Source organism: Oncorhynchus kisutch, linkage group LG7, assembly GCF_002021735.2.
Source record: "Oncorhynchus kisutch isolate 150728-3 linkage group LG7, Okis_V2, whole genome shotgun sequence".
NCBI classification, from domain to species: Eukaryota; Metazoa; Chordata; class Actinopteri; order Salmoniformes; family Salmonidae; genus Oncorhynchus; species Oncorhynchus kisutch.
In genome coordinates this window covers 17369248-17384840 of record NC_034180.2, presented here as the reverse complement: position 1 = coordinate 17384840, position 15593 = coordinate 17369248, and the positions used below count along the sequence as shown (strand labels likewise).

General features: G+C 44.1%; 1 protein-coding gene across 1 annotated transcript in view; it reads left to right on the top strand.

Annotated features, from left to right (window-relative positions):
• The window catches only part of LOC109894797 (afadin-like), a 33858-nt gene that overhangs the window by 11869 nt on the left and 6396 nt on the right, over window positions 1–15593 (top strand). Inside the window, exons 9-19 of the mRNA XM_031828235.1 lie at window positions 120–211; window positions 417–540; window positions 772–931; window positions 8417–8560; window positions 8828–9026; window positions 9286–9380; window positions 9481–9567; window positions 9647–9712; window positions 9859–9932; window positions 14275–14393; window positions 14625–14822. Of these exons, the coding sequence (XP_031684095.1) occupies window positions 120–211; window positions 417–540; window positions 772–931; window positions 8417–8560; window positions 8828–9026; window positions 9286–9380; window positions 9481–9567; window positions 9647–9712; window positions 9859–9932; window positions 14275–14393; window positions 14625–14822 (1358 nt within the window). The remainder of the gene's footprint in view (window positions 1–119; window positions 212–416; window positions 541–771; window positions 932–8416; window positions 8561–8827; window positions 9027–9285; window positions 9381–9480; window positions 9568–9646; window positions 9713–9858; window positions 9933–14274; window positions 14394–14624; window positions 14823–15593) is intronic.

Genomic DNA, 15593 nt, shown 5'->3' with positions numbered 1-15593 from the left:
TGTGAAGACTTTGAACTGAGCACATAAGTGATCTTCCCTCATCAGTCCTGATGTTGTACAGTATTGATAAAGCCCCCTGCCCCCCTGTCTGTCTGTCTTTCTGTCTTTTGTTCCTCAAGGTGTTTGACTCAGTGTCTGCTGGCTGATCTGAGCAGACACTTGCCAGAATTCCTTATTTATCCCGAGGGGAGTCAATCACCTGCAGGAATAGGTACACCATGGATGTTAACCACAACACAATCTAGTTATAACCTCTAACTTTTTTTGTTTTAACCCGCAGCTTCCATATTTTAGTTTTGATCCAGTAGATATAGAACCATGATATTAGCATGAAAATCAACACCAGTGTGCTTATTTTCAATGTTTTTTAAAAGTTTGTTTCAAAACTTTTGGTCACTCGATCCTCCCTCCACCAGAGGGCGTACTGCAAACCTTGATGGGTGCCATGTCTCTGCTGCGTCGCTGTCGAGTCAACGCTGCCCTCACCATCCAGCTGTTCTCCCAACTCTTCCACTCCATCAGTGCCTGGCTCTTCAACAGGTGAGAGAGGCAGACATACAGTAGTTGAGGCTTTTAAATCACGTTTTGAAAACCCACCCTTTTAGCCTGGCCTTTAATCACCAATATTTTACTCATCTTTTTTTGTTTCATGTTCTTTTATTAATCTCTTTTATTTCTTTGTCTTGTTTTAATCTCCTTGTTTTTCATGATTTTATTGTAAAGTGTGTCATTTTAAATGCACTTTAAATCATGTTTGATTTGATTCAACAGGCTGCTGAGCCCCAGCCCCCAGGGAGAGGCCTGCTCCCTGGGCCTTAGGTCCCACTACTGGGGGGCCACCCTCCGCCAGAGGCTTAGCCTGGTGGAGGACTGGGCAGAGAGGCAAGGTCTGGAGCTGGCCGCAGACTGCCACCTCAGCCGCATCATACAGGTGGGTGACTTTATTTTAGTTTATTTGACCAGGTTAGTCAAATGTGTCTAAATTCCTCAAGGTGGGCGTTTTTAAGCTAGTTCCTATGTCACAGTAGGGCTGTTTAAAGGTCCAATGCAGCCATTTTTTAAAATCTCAATATCAAATCATTTCTGGGTAACAATTAAGTACTGTTTGCTTTAAATTCAAATGGTCAAAAAGAAACAAAAATAGCTTCTCAGCAAAGAGCAAATTTTCAAGCAAAAATGTAACTAAGACAAACTTATTTTACAGAAAACAGACTTTCAGCATGCTTATAGGGAAGGGCACTCAACATGCTTGGCACTGACACAAATGACTGGCTGAAAGAAGATTGTGGCAGCTGTTTTGTTAGACTTTAGTACAGCTTTTGATGTCATTGATCATAACCTATTGCTGAAAAACTTAAGTGTTATGGATTTGCATCCTCTGCCTTATTATGGATTGCGAGTTACCTACTGTATCTAATAGAACACAGAGGGTTTTCATTAATGGAATTATCTCTCATGCAAATTCAGTTGAATGTGGTGTACCGAAGGGCAGCTGGCTAGGGCCATTATCGTTTTCTGTTTTTACAAATGACCTTTCACTGACCTTGAATAAAGTCTGTGTGTCTTTGTACACTGACGGCTCAACAGTATACATGTCGGCTGCAACAGTAAAATAAATAACTGAGACATTTAACATAGAGATCCAGTCAGTTTTAGAATGGGTGACTAGCATTAGGCTGGTGCTAAATATCAAAAAAACTAAAAGCATAATTTTTCTGACAAATCACTCGCTCGATGCTAAACCTTGTTTAGATCTATTATTGAATAATATGGCTAATGAGCAAGTTGAAGGGACAAAACTGCTGTGTGTAACCCTAGATAGCGAGCTTTCACGGTCAAAACATATAGAATCAATGGTTGCTAAAATGGGAAGAGGTCTGACCATGATAGGGTGTTGCTCTGCCTTCTTGACATCTTAGTTGAACAGACAGGTCCTACAGGCCCTAGTTTTGTCACACCTGGACTACTGTCCAGCTGTGTAGTCATGTGCGGCAAAGAAGGACAGTTGGTCCAGAACAAAGCAGCACGTATCACACTTAGATGTACACAGAGGGAACGTTGAGGAAAGTTGAGGAGAGGTATTGATGTGTTGAAGTTACCGAACCCCGAACTCTGATGAGGGCAGCTTGTCTGTTGAAATGTTGGTTATTAAATTATTGAATCTGAGCTCCTAGAGTGTGCAGAAGTTGCAGCAGTGTTCAAGCAGTTGGCAAGCAGTTCGGACACACATCAGTACAATACAAGACATGCAACCAGAGGTCTCTTCACAGTCCCCAGGTCCTGAACAGATAATGGGAAACGCACAGTATTAAATAAAGCCATGACTACATGGAATTCTCTGCTACCCCAGGTAACTCAAACTAGCAATAAAACCAGTTTAAAAAAACAGATAACACAAAGGGGACTGTGAAGAGACAGACATTTTATATACAGTTGAAGACGGAAGTTTGATGTCTGAAAATGATGTCATGGCTTTAGAAGCTTCTGATAGGCTAATTGACATAATTTGAGTGTGGATGTATTTCAAGGTCAACCTTTAAGCTCAGTGCCTCTTTGCTTGACATCATGGGAAAATCAAAGGAAATCAGCCAAGATCTCAGAATGTTTGTGTTTAGACCTCCACAAGTCTGGTTCATCCTTGGTAGCAATGTCCAAATGCCTGAAGGTACCACGTTCATCTGTACAAACAATAATACGCAAGTACAGTATAAACACCATGGGACCACACAGCCGTCATACCGCTCAGGAAGGAAAGCATTCTGTGTCCTAGAGATGAATGTACTTTGGTGTGAAAAGTCCAAATCAATCCCAGAACAACAGCAAAAGACCCTGTGAAGATGCTGGAGGAAACAGGTACAAAAGTATCTATATCCACAGTAAAACGAGTCCTATATCAACATAACCTGAAAGGCCGTTCAGCAAGGAAGAAGCCACTGCTCCAAAACCACCATAAAAAAAACAGACTACGGTTTGCAACTGCACATGAGGACAAAGATCGTACTGTCACGCCTTGGTCTTAGTATTTTGTGTTTTCTTTAATTATTTGTTCAGGCCAGGGTGTGACATGGGTTATTGTGTTGTCGTATTGTTTTTTTTTGTAGGCATTGGGATTGTGGTTGATTAGGGGTGTGTCGAGTGTAGGCTTGGCTGCCTGAGGTGGTTCTCGATCAGGGTCAGGTGCTTCTCGTTGCCTCTGATTGGGAACCGTATTTAGGTAGCCTGAGTTTCGCTTTGTCTTTCGTGGGTGATTGTTCCTGTCTCTGTGTTGTGTCACCAGATAGGCTGTATTAGGTTTCACGTTCCGTTTGTTGTTTTGTATTTATTCGTTATTTAATGTACCGTCACTTTTTCTTCATTAAAGAACATGAGTAACCACCACGCTGCCTTTCGGTCCGACTCTCTTTCTACAAACGAAGAACGCCGTTACAGAATCACCCACCACATACGGATCGAGCGGCGTGGTAACAGGCAGGAAAAGCGAAAGGAGGACGTTATGGACAGCAATGGCATGGAGTATACGACGTGGGAAGAAATCGACAGGTGGGCGGCCCACCCAGAGAGAGTGCAGGAGCCCGCATGGGATTCGCTGGAACAGTGCGAAGAAGGCTATAGGCGAATGGAGTTGGAGAAACAGACACGGCGGCGCAGAGCGAAACCCGAGAGTCACCCCAAAAAATGTATTGGGGGGGGGGGGGGGGGGGGGGGGCTCAGAGGGAGAGTGGCTGAGTCAGGAGATGGACCTGAGCCAACTCTCCTTGTTTATCGTGAGGAGCCAAGGAGGAGACCAGAACCAGAGCCGGTGTTAGAGGTGAGCGAAGCAGAGACTGTGATGGAGTTAATGGGGAAAGTGGAGTGGAGAGTAATGAGGGAGTTGCTAGCTTGGTGCTATAGATATCATATTCGTCCGACGGATCGTGTCGGGGATTTGATGGCACCTGAGTTAGCGCTCCATACTCGTCCTGAGGTGCGTGTTAGTCGGCTGGTGAAGTTGGTGCCAGCCTCACGCACCAGGTCTCCTGTGCACATCCCTAGCCTTGCACATCCTGTGCCACCTCCACACACCAGTCCTCCGGTAGCAGCTCCCCGCACCAGGCTTCCTGTGCGTGTCCTCGCTCCAGTATCACCAGTGCCCGCACCACGCATCAGGCCTACAGTGCGCCTCGCCTCTCCTGCTCTGTCGGAGTCTCCCGCCTGTTCAGCACAGCCAGAGCCTTCCTTCCCTCCTGCGCTGTCGGAGTCTCCCGCCTGTTCAGCGCTATCAGAGCCTTCTTTCTCTACAGCGCTGCCGGAGCCTCCTGCCTGTTTGAAGCAGCCAGAGCTGTCAGTCTGCAAGGAGCTGTCAGCCTGCATGGAGCAGTCAGAGCTGTCAGTCTGCAAGGAGCTGCCAGTCTGCAGGGAGCTGTCAGTCTGCAAGGAGCTGCCAGTCTGCAAGGAGCTGTCAGTCTGCAAGGAGCTGTCAGTCTGCAAGGAGCTGTCAGCCTGCATGGAGCAGTCAGAGCTGTCAGTCTGCATGAAGCAGCCAGAGCTGTCAGTCTGCAAGGAGCTGCCAGTCTGCAAGGAGCTGCCAGTCTGCAAGGAGTTGTCAGTCTGCAAGGAGCTGTCAGCCTGCATGGAGCAGTCAGATCTGTCAGTCTGCAAGGAGCTGCCAGTCTGCAAGGAGCTGCCAGTCTGCAAGGAGCTGCCAGTCTGCAGGGAACTGTCAGTCTGCAAGGAGCTGCCAGTCTGCAAGGAGCTGCCAGTCTGCAAGGAGCTGCCAGTCTGCAAGGAGCTGTCAGCCTGCATGGAGCAGTCAGAGCTGTCAGTCTGCAAGGAGCTGCTAGTCTGCAAGGAGCTGCCAGTCTGCAAGGAGCTGTCAGTCTGCAGGGAGCTGTCAGTCTGCAAGGAGCGGTCAGTCTGCAAGGAGCTGTCAGTCTGCAATGAGCTGTCAGCCTGCATGGAGCAGTCAGAGATGTCAGTCTGCAAAGAGCTGCCAGTCTGCAAGGAGCTGTCAGCCTGCATGGAGCAGTCAGAGCTGTCAGTCTGCATAGAGCAGCTAGATCCGCCAGTCAACCAGAATCTTCCAGATCTGCTAGTCAACCAGAATCTTCCAGATCTGCTAGTCAACCAGAATCTTCCAGATCTGCTAGTCAACCTGAATCTTCCAGATCCGTCTGCCAGCCAGGATCTACCAGAGCCTACTACCTACCTGAGCTTCCTCTCAGTACTGGGCTTCCTCTCAGTACTGGACTTCCTCTCGGTACTGGGCTTCCCCTCAGTTACGGGCTGCCCCTCAGTTCCGGGCTGCCCCTCATTTCCGGGCTGCCCCTCAGTTCTTGGCTGCCCCTCAGTCCCGAGCTGCCTCAGTCCAGAGCTGCCCCTCAGTCCCGAGCTGCCCCTCAGTCCCGAGCTGCCCCTCAGTCCCGAGCTGTCCCTCAGTCCCGAGATGCCCCTCAGTCACGAGCTGCTCCTCAGTTCTGTGGGGTTCTGGGTGAGGACTATTAGGCCATGGTCGGCGGCGAGAGTGGATTATCCCAGGACGCGAAGGGGAGGAACTATGACATTTATGGAGTGGGGTCCACGTCCCGAGCCGGAGCCGCCACCATGGACAGACGCCCACCCGGACCCTCCCTATGGTTTTGAGGTGCGTCCGGGAGTCCGCACCTTGGGGGGGGGAGGAACTATGACATTTATGGAGTGTTCTGTCACGCCTTGGCCTTAGTATTTTGTGTTTTCTTTAATTATTTGTTCAGGCCAGGGTGTGACGTGTTATTGTGTTGTCGTATTGTTTTTTTTTGTAGGCATTGGGATTGTGGTTGATTAGGGGTGTGTCGAGTGTAGGCTTGGCTGCCTGAGGCGGTTCTCGATCAGGGTCAGGTGCTTCTCGTTGCCTCTGATTGGGAACCGTATTTAGGTAGCCTGAGTTTCGCTTTGTCTTTCGTGGGTGATTGTTCCTGTCTCTGTGTTGTGTCACCAGATAGGCTGTATTAGGTTTCACGTTCCGTTTGTTGTTTTGTATTTATTCGTTATTTCATGTACCGTCACTTTTTCTTCATTAAAGAACATGAGTAACCACCACGCTGCATTTCGGTCCGACTCTCTTTCTACAAACGAAGAACGCCGTTACACGTACTTTTTGGAGAAATGTCCTCTGGTCTGATGAAACAAAAACAGAACTGTTTGGCCATAATGACCATCATTATGTTTGGAGGAAAAAAGGGGATGCTTGCAAGCCGAAGAACACCATCCCAACCGTGAAGCACAAAGTAGCAGCATCATGTTGTGGGGGTGCTTTGCTGCAGGAGGGACTGGTGCACTTCACAAAATAGATGGCATCATGAGGATGGAAAATTATGTGGATATATTGAAGCAACATCTCAAGCCATCCAAATGGACAATGACCCCAAGCATACTTCCAAAGTTTTGGCAAAATGGCTTAAGGACAACAAAGTCCAGGTATTGGAGTGGCCATCACAAAGCCTTGACCTCAATCTGATAGAAAATGAGTGTGCAGAACTGAAAAAGTGTGTGCGAGCCTGCAAACCTGACTCAGTTTCAAGAGCTCTGTCAGGGGGAATGTGCCAAAATTCACTCAACTTATTGTGGAAAATTTGTGGAAGGCTACCCGAAACATTTGACCCAAGTTAAACAATTTAAAGGCAATGCTACCAAATACTAATTGTGTGTATGTTAACTTCTGACCCACTGGGAATGTGATGAAAGGAAATACAAGCTGAAATAAATCCTTCTTTCTAATATCATTCTGACATTTCACATTCTTCAAATTAAGTGGTGATCCTAACTGACCGTAGACAGGGGAATGTTCACCAGAATTAAATGTCAGGAATTGTGAAAAACTGAGTTTAGTTTTTACATTTTTATTTCACCTTTATTTAACCAGATAGGCAAGTTGAGAACAAGTTCTCATTTACAATTGCGACCTGGCCAAGATAAAGCAAAGCAGTTCGACACATACAACAACACAGAGTTACACATGGAGTAAAATAAACATACAGTCAATAATACAGTAGAAAAATACGTCTATATACAATGTGAGCAAATGAGCTGAGATAAGGGAGGTAAAGTTTTTTTTAAAAGGCCATGGTGGCAAAGTAAATACAATATAGCAAGTAAAACACTGGAATGGTAGATTTGCAGTGGAAGACTGTGCAAAGTAGAGATAGAAATAATGGGGTGCAAAGGAGCTAAATAAATAAATAAATACAGTAGGGGGAGAGGTAGTTGTTTGGGCTAAATTATAGATGGGCTATGTACAGGTGCAGTAATCTGTGAGCTGCTCTGACAGTTGGTGCTTAAAAGCTAGTGAGGGAGATAAGTGTTTCCAGTTTTTTGCCAAAGTGTATTTAAAGTGTATTTTCCAAAGTGTATGTAAACTTACAACTTCAACTGTATCTTGTCTTGTTTTTTTGCACTGTACTAGATATTGTTTGTATGTACTAATGTGAATATATTTTTTATTTAACCTTTATTTAACTAGGCAAGTCAGTTAAGAACAAATTCTTATTTACAATGGCAATCAGAGAACAGTGGGTTAACTGCCTTGTTCATGGGTAGAACGACAGATTTTTACCTTGTCACCTCAGGGATTTAATCCAGCAACATTTCAGTTACTGGCCCAACGCTCTAACCACTAGGCTACCTGCCGCCCCTGTAGGCTATGTGTGACTTTTTAAATGTACTGTATGTATTTCAGTCCTTGACTAATAATGTTCTGTACTATGTATTATGTCATGCTTCATGTGGACCCCAGGAAAAGTATCTTATACTTTTGCAGCGGATAATGGGAATCCTAATAAATACCAAATATCAAGATGAGTCCTAATTGGTCTGTCATGTCTATAACAGAATGGGGGCCTCCCTGGTCAGTACATTGTACACCATTTTTAAACCGCAGATTTTTGGAAAGACATAGCTATGGAAAATGGCTACAGTGTTGCTACAACTCTCAACAACATTGCTGCCCCGAATTCAGCTGGTGCTATCGACAAAGCTCAGTGGGAGAAGAAAGGCTAATTTCTGGAGGACAATGCCAAGCTGACTCACATGCGCTTACTTGTGAATTGTTAAAGAGATGTGAACAATGCTGAATGGGTTTAAACAAAGAAGAGCTCTCTAGCAAGTGTGAAAATCTCCTTATAAATCTTTCAAGGGCATTTTCTCCTACTTGTGTGTTTACAAGTTTATCAACTTTCAAAGCAGCATAACTTTCCCATGTTTCCCTGGTCAACTACAGTGTATGATTTACCATAAAGCCAACATTAGAGATGTGCAGGAAATGTACCTTTTCTAGTTGACATTTAGAATCTTCTTTTCAAGACCTGTGTTTGCCCAACCACTTAACCCATGCCATTTATAAAAATGTGTATCTTGTCAGGTTCAAGGTAGTAAAGAGGTGATTTGATTGATGGATATTTTCTAGGTAACAATGCTGTTGACCATGAACAAGTATTCCATGCAAGATTCTGAGAACATCCAGAATACCTGCTTCAAGTTAAACTCCTTGCAGCTTCGAACACTGATGACAAGCTACCTCTACGATACCAACGAGCCCCGCATTGCCCCTGTGAGTCCTAGCCAAGTCCTTAAATTTGTAATTAATTGTTCGTAAACATTTCTAAACATTTATGGGCATTTATAAACATTATATGCATTGTAATTCATACTGTGGGTATATGTATTGTTATATGTAGATGTATTTTATATGTATCTTTCTTAAATAAAATCAATCAACATCAAATAAATGATAAAGCATTTATAATGGCTTATAAAGTCTAACCAAAAACACAGGTTTTTCAAATATCCTTCATGTCTTCTTCCTCTGCCCTTTCAGGGTGTGATTGACAGGGTGGTGGCGGCTGCAGAAGCCAGTGCTGATGAAATGTTGCGTAATGAAGGGCATGACCTCCAGCTGGAGGAGGGGCCAGACCTCCACCTGCCCTTCCTGCTCCCTGAGGAAGGCTACTCCTGTGACACGGTCAATGGCATCCCGCAGGGCTTCAGAGAGTTCCTGGAACCTATCTGCCGCAAAGGTACTGTAGCTACATGCTTTTTAAAAAGAGGTTTGCTGAACTGACTAATTACTTTCAATATAAAACAGAGAATGACTTTTGTCTAAACTGGTATACAACGTCTGCCTTGTAGAGGCATTATCCGGGATGGTAAAAGGCTATATTGTAAGTAAAATGCATGATACAAATGACACAAAACAATGCACTCACTGTACAACATGTGTTGTGTGTTGTGTCTGTGAATAGTTATCTAAATAGGCTGTGCTCTCTCTTCCTTTAGGCCTCTGCACTCTGATGTCTCACCCCCAGTCTGGTGGCACCTGGACCATCTTCTTCAGCCGAGCAAACAGTTTCTTTGCACAGGATGCAAACCCGGTGCATTTAAATAAAAAGAAATCCATATTTTTTACCATACCCCTTTCAAATGATAATACCTCTTTCTTATTGAGATCTCTTCTCTGTTTCTTTCATTTAGCCACTGCATAGAGAACTTGAGGTTGTGACTATTACACTGACAAAACCCTTGAACAGTGGAATGGGGGTCAGCATCGTGGCGGCCAAGGTACAAATTCATCCATCCATCCATTCATTCATTCACCCAACAATCAGTGACAATAGTCCATCTTTGGCCCCATCTACAGGGAGCAGGACAAGACAACCTTGGGATTTATGTCAAGTCTATCGTCAAAGGAGGACCAGCAGAAATGGTTAGAACACTATAGTACAATTCAAATAATGCCTGTTGACTGGATGCAGTATGCAATAACATTTCACATCATTTGAATGAACAGCATTGGTATCTCATTACAAATCTTATGTTCCACATGTGTTTCTATGCTGTTGTGTTGGACAGGATTGCAGGTTAACTGCTGGGGATCAGTTGCTGTGTGTGGATGGACACAGTCTCGTGGGCCTCTCACAGGAAAGGTTAGATAACATTCCAACTTTCTACGTTCAGATCAGAGTTGAGCAGTTGGAAATCCCGCTCATGATTTCCTTTCCGCTAAAACTGCTTGTTGCTCATAGGAAGAAAAAAACTGCTGCTCCAAATTCGCTCCATTCATTAAAATCACAATTTAACCAACACCCATCTATATTTGTGACTACCTGTACCTACCATTTGGTTTTGAATTATTGAAATCAAACCATATGGATTTTAATAAATTGTAATGCGGTGTGTGCTGGTGGCAGGGAAGTCAGGCGCAGGAGAATGAACTTGGTAAAAAACAGAGCTGTTTAATAAACATGCAAAAAAAACTCTGAAAACCAAAGTAAACAAAAATAACATAATTGGTTGCAAAAACCCGTCGCACACCAGAACAAATAACACACCTACATACAACAAACAATCTCTGACAAAGACATGAGGGGAAACAGAGGGTTAAATACACAACATGTAATGAATGGAATTGGAACCAGGTGTGTAAGGAAGACAAGACAAAACCAATGGAAAATGAAAAATGGATCGATGGCTAGAAGGTCGGTGACATCGGCGGAAGTTGTGACATAAACATGAAAATGTGAATGTAATCATTATAGTCTATAAATTGCACATGTAGGCTGTTACTTATAATTAAATACAAATTACATTTTAAAAAATGACTTATTAGTGCATTTGAATACATTTTTTGAATACATTTTTAGAAACATGAGTTTGGTCAGTCTGTGCTTGAAGGCTCTTGTGATGGTGCCTGGACAGCAGGCCAGCAGTGGAGAATATCCTCTCCGCGCTTGCAGAGCCATCCTCTCCTCGCTTGCAGAGTCAATGGGAATGCTAAACACCCTTTTGGTCACTCTTGCCAGGCTGGGTAGAGATCTAGAGTTGTTTGTTTAGATAGGCTTAAAAATAATTTGGCAAAATAACCCAATCAAAATGGAAAGGTCCTTGAACGAGGGGAATATGCCAGGCCTATTCGGCCAAAATGGCCTATTGTATAGATAATAGAACAAAACTGAACGAAAAGTTTAAGAGATCAGATTTTTAGCTTAGAAATACTTTGCTACAATGACAAAGCATGTGCACATAGTAAGTACACCATCAAGCTTTCGGGATAGGTGTCTTTTCAGAATGATTCTTTAGTTGTGGACACATTACCGCACTCCCTCTCTTGCTCTTGGTCCTCCTTTTTATAATTCACCTTAATTTAGCACCTGTCCTTTATCAGTTTCTTTAGCGAACTCCATGACAGTAACTAAAGCAAGGGGCTAAAGCAGCACACAAGTAGACTACAAATGCATGCTGGGCCAGGCATGCCCCCCTGATCTCGTAAAGTGAGCGCTACTGGAGCGAAATTGGAGGGTGAGAAGGCCGACACACCAGCCTTTGGGAATCGCACTCCACGCTCCAGTCAAATTGGAGCGATCTGTGCCGCGCTCCGCTCCAGCAACGCTCTGCTCACGTACTCTGAGTTCAGATAGTCTGGCTAACACCAGCCTCTCCACATCCTTGATTTGAGAGTCTGAAACGGGTGCTTTGATGTGTCAGCACGAAGCAACAATACTGAAGGGGCTGTGCCCTCAGACTTCAAGGCGGCACCCTACGCTGGTTGGATATCCCCGTTTCAAATTGAACAAATTATGATTTTTGCTTTACATAGGACCGCTCCAGCCAGCCCTTTCGGGATAAACAAACACACGCACTAGCTAGGGGCGGGCACTAGCTAGCGACCGGCATTCCGGCTCTTTTCAGTGAGCCGGATCGTTGAGCTCAGCTCACCAAAAAGAGCCGGCTCTTTTGGCTCCCAGACGGCTCTTAAAAAAAAACATGTTTTGCGATAGTTTGACTATGATTGGTGATAAAACTATTCTAATTAAATTATTACATGAAATCATACTCTACTTTAACCACAATGTATTTAAAAATGCATTGGTTTGTTATAAAAAAGAATGCTATTAAACATTTACATTTAAAGTATAACGTTTTAATGTATATAAACAAAGTGCATATAAATATAACAATTCAAAATGAATAAAATCTTTACAACATAATAATAGAAAATTGCACCATATCAAAGAAAAATAAATAACAATGTGCAAAACTGCATCATCCCACTTGAAACATTAAACTGGTCCTTCTTTTCTCTCTCTTCTTTATTGCCATGTTATAACCAGCAGCACACAGCAATGCTGACCATATTTTGCTTTTATGAGAGATTTGCATTCAGAAACGCAAGCTGCCTCACTTGAGGGGCTGATGCGGTTCCTTCTCTCAGTAATTATTTGTACCGTTTTCGAGAAGACCCTCTCAGAGGGAACGGATGTGGCCACTATGCAAAGTCTCCTTGTCTTGTCATTAGTAAGCCGTGGGTAGACACGAGTTCTTCCACCAGCTCAGAGGATCTGCAGATCTTTGGAGGAGGGGCTCCTCTAAATAGGATCGGACCTCCATTATGGAGGGGATTCCTTCGTGCTGCATCCCCAGTTGCTCTCTCGTCAAACAGCATCCAAACAGCAGACATTTGTGGCACTACTGCTGGTGCTTCTGCTCCACCTGATCCCTCTTCTTCTTGTTGCTCTGGTGCCTGAGCCAGCTGACTGCTGGGGCTGTCCCTCCCTGCTGCTGAGGTTATTCTTTGAAGAGCCTCATCAATCACTCTGGCATCACTGAAGGCTAACTTCTTAAACCTGGGGTCAAGTGCAGTGGTTTCTGATAGCACGTGATTATATTCCATTCTGTGGAACTTTCTGTCCATTGATGAACATAGGTTGTCACATGTCCTGTGGTTACCTCCCTTTCCTCATGGGTCAGAGCATCAACAGGTGCATTGACAATGGCCAGAGTAGAGATGATGGCTTCCTTTGACTCAAGAAACAGCTTCAACATATTAAATGTTGAATTCCACCTTGTAGTGCAGTCTTGTTTTGGCCTCAGCTCAGGCATCCCCATCTGGCATTGTGTAGACTCGTTTTTCAGCACATGCAGTGCTCTGTGAAAGTATTTTACAGCTGATTTCACTTTGTCCACAGTGGGCTTCATCACCTTCAGAGCATCTCTTACAATCAGGTTGATTGTGTGGGCAAGACATGGTTGATGATTGGTCCATTTGAACAGTTTCATGGCTTTGTTTATGTTAGCTGCATTGTCGCTAACACAACAGACCTCTTTTCCATCTACTTGCCATTCTCTGGCCACTCTCAACAGCTCCTCTGCCAAGTTCTCTGGGGTGTGTCTGTCGCTGAACTCAAAGAAGTCCAGATGAGAGCTAGACATCAAAAAATCTTCAATGAAGTGACATGTACTCTTTCCTCTGGCACTCTTTCCTCTGGTCTAAAAAATATCCCAATTCCCCAGGGCAGTGATTGGGGACACTGCCCTGTGTAAGGTGCCGTCTTTCAGATGGGACGTTAAACGGGTGTCCTGACTCTCTGAGGTCATTAAAGATCCCATGGCATTTATCGTAAGAGTAGGGGTGTTAACCCCGGTGTCCTGGCTAAATTCCCAATCTGGCCCTCAAGCCATCACGGTCACCTAATAATCCCCCATTTGCAATTGGCTCATTTATCCCCCTCCTCTCCCCTGTAACTATTCCCCAGGTCGTTGCTGTAAATGAGAACGTGTTCTCAGTCAACTTACCTGGTAAAATAACGGATAAATAAAAAAAATTAAAATGTAACCGACATGTAAGAAGTGGTTACCCTTGATGTCCAACAGTCAGTGGTAAGGCAAACTGCAATAGCTTTTTGGACTCTTTCTCGCACTGAAGCCTGTGTGCTCTCGTACAGTTGTGGAATAGGGGCTTTTGAAAGGGTTTTCCTGCTTAGAATTGTGTACATTGGATTTAGACTATTGCTATAATTTCTGAAACCTCTGTCCTCCACAATGGAAAATGGCTGGAAATCAGTGGCAATCATTTTAGCCAATGCAATATCAATTTGGCCTTGTTTTGCTACAGACATAGACTTGGGCATAAACTGGTCCATAGGAGACTTGACTGAGTGGATACGCTGACTCCACCACTATGTTGAGCCAACCTCCCCTTTTAAAAGCCCGAGATACTAGACCAGTGAGTCACAGCGAGCTGTCTAGTCACGTGGGTCGCTGTCAGCAAGGCTAACTTTCAGGTCCTTTTTTAGTGTAACATTTATTTAGGTCTTTACAGATAACTATTCGGTCATTAACCCTGATGTGAAAACAGTTTCTGTTGGAACAATCTGCAATAGTTCCATCTGTTCAATGGTCATTTCAAATACGCTGAAAAACAAATAGAGGATTATGCTTTGAAAGCATAATGAATTGACAGTGATTGATGTGGTCTTGTCTTGATTGTAGGGCAGCAGGCATAATGATGCACACTGGGTCAGTTGTGACTTTACAGGTTGCCAAGCAGGGAGCAACATGCCATGGTCTGGCTGCCTTGCTAGATGAACCACCTTCAGTATCAACTACAGGTACGAGCAGAACAAAGGCATTATTCTCTCTGCATTGTTATCATTTTCCCCTGAACAGTCCCTCAAAAGAGGTCTAATGATCTAAGACCAAAACCAAATTCAGATCATTTAATTTCATGGCTTCCTGTTAGTTGTTTTCCAAAATGAATGGTAAGAATAGTCTTTCTCAATTAATAGTAGACCTACACCTAGATGTTCTAGATCTAACCAACTTTTCTATGGTTCTCCCAGCTTTGGATGGTAGTGGCCCCACCACCAGCAGCCATGCTAAGCCGAACGGCAAGGCCCTGATCGTGTATGACAGCATGGAGCAGAGCTCTGGGCCCTCAGGACTATGGGGTAATAACTCCCATGGAGGGAACAGGAGACAGAGAGAACAGACCCTGCTGAAGAACAGACAGCTATACCGCTCCAACCCTAACATGATCAGTGAGTCTAACAATAGTGTTCTTTTTGAAAAGTTGACTTAACACCCTTTTCACACTATTGCGTCCATCCAAGCTAGTCAAACTGTGCTGTCTCTGATATTTTAGTTTCACATGGTATTTCTCAGCACAGTCCCAGCAACCATGGTAGGTATAAACCAAGCCAGCTCAGTACAGCTTGACTTGGCTTGGCTCAGTTCGGCTAGTATTTTGCAACCCTAGATGCAAGTCTTATTATGGTGACTTGCAAAGTGATTGGTAATTTATATTGGAATCCAACTCAACATACTGCTGCCACTATATAAGCCGTTGTCCTGCACAGTGGCATTTACCCCTGCTATAGCACACACAGACAAAATGTTGAGAACCTGCAGTGGTCAATTGAGTTTCAGACAGCCCTCTGGTGGCTGAAATGTGTTAGGACACTTTGAACCTGGCTCTATAAGCACAGAGCCTCCTTTGAGTAATTAAAAGCAGGGTTGTCAAACTCATTCCACAAAGGGTCGAGTGTCTGTGGGTTTTTGGATTTTCCTTCCAATTAAGACCTAGACAACCAGGTGAGTGGAGTTTCTTACTAAATAGTGACTTTAATTAATCCATCAAGTTCAAGGTGGAGTGAAAACTCACATTTTATTGTACCTTTATTTAACTAGGCAAGTCAGTTAAGAACAAATTCTTATTTTCAATGACAGCCTAGGAACAGTGGGTTAATTGCCTTGTTCATCTTGCAACCTTTCGGTTACTATTCCAACGCTCTGACCACTAGGCTACCTGC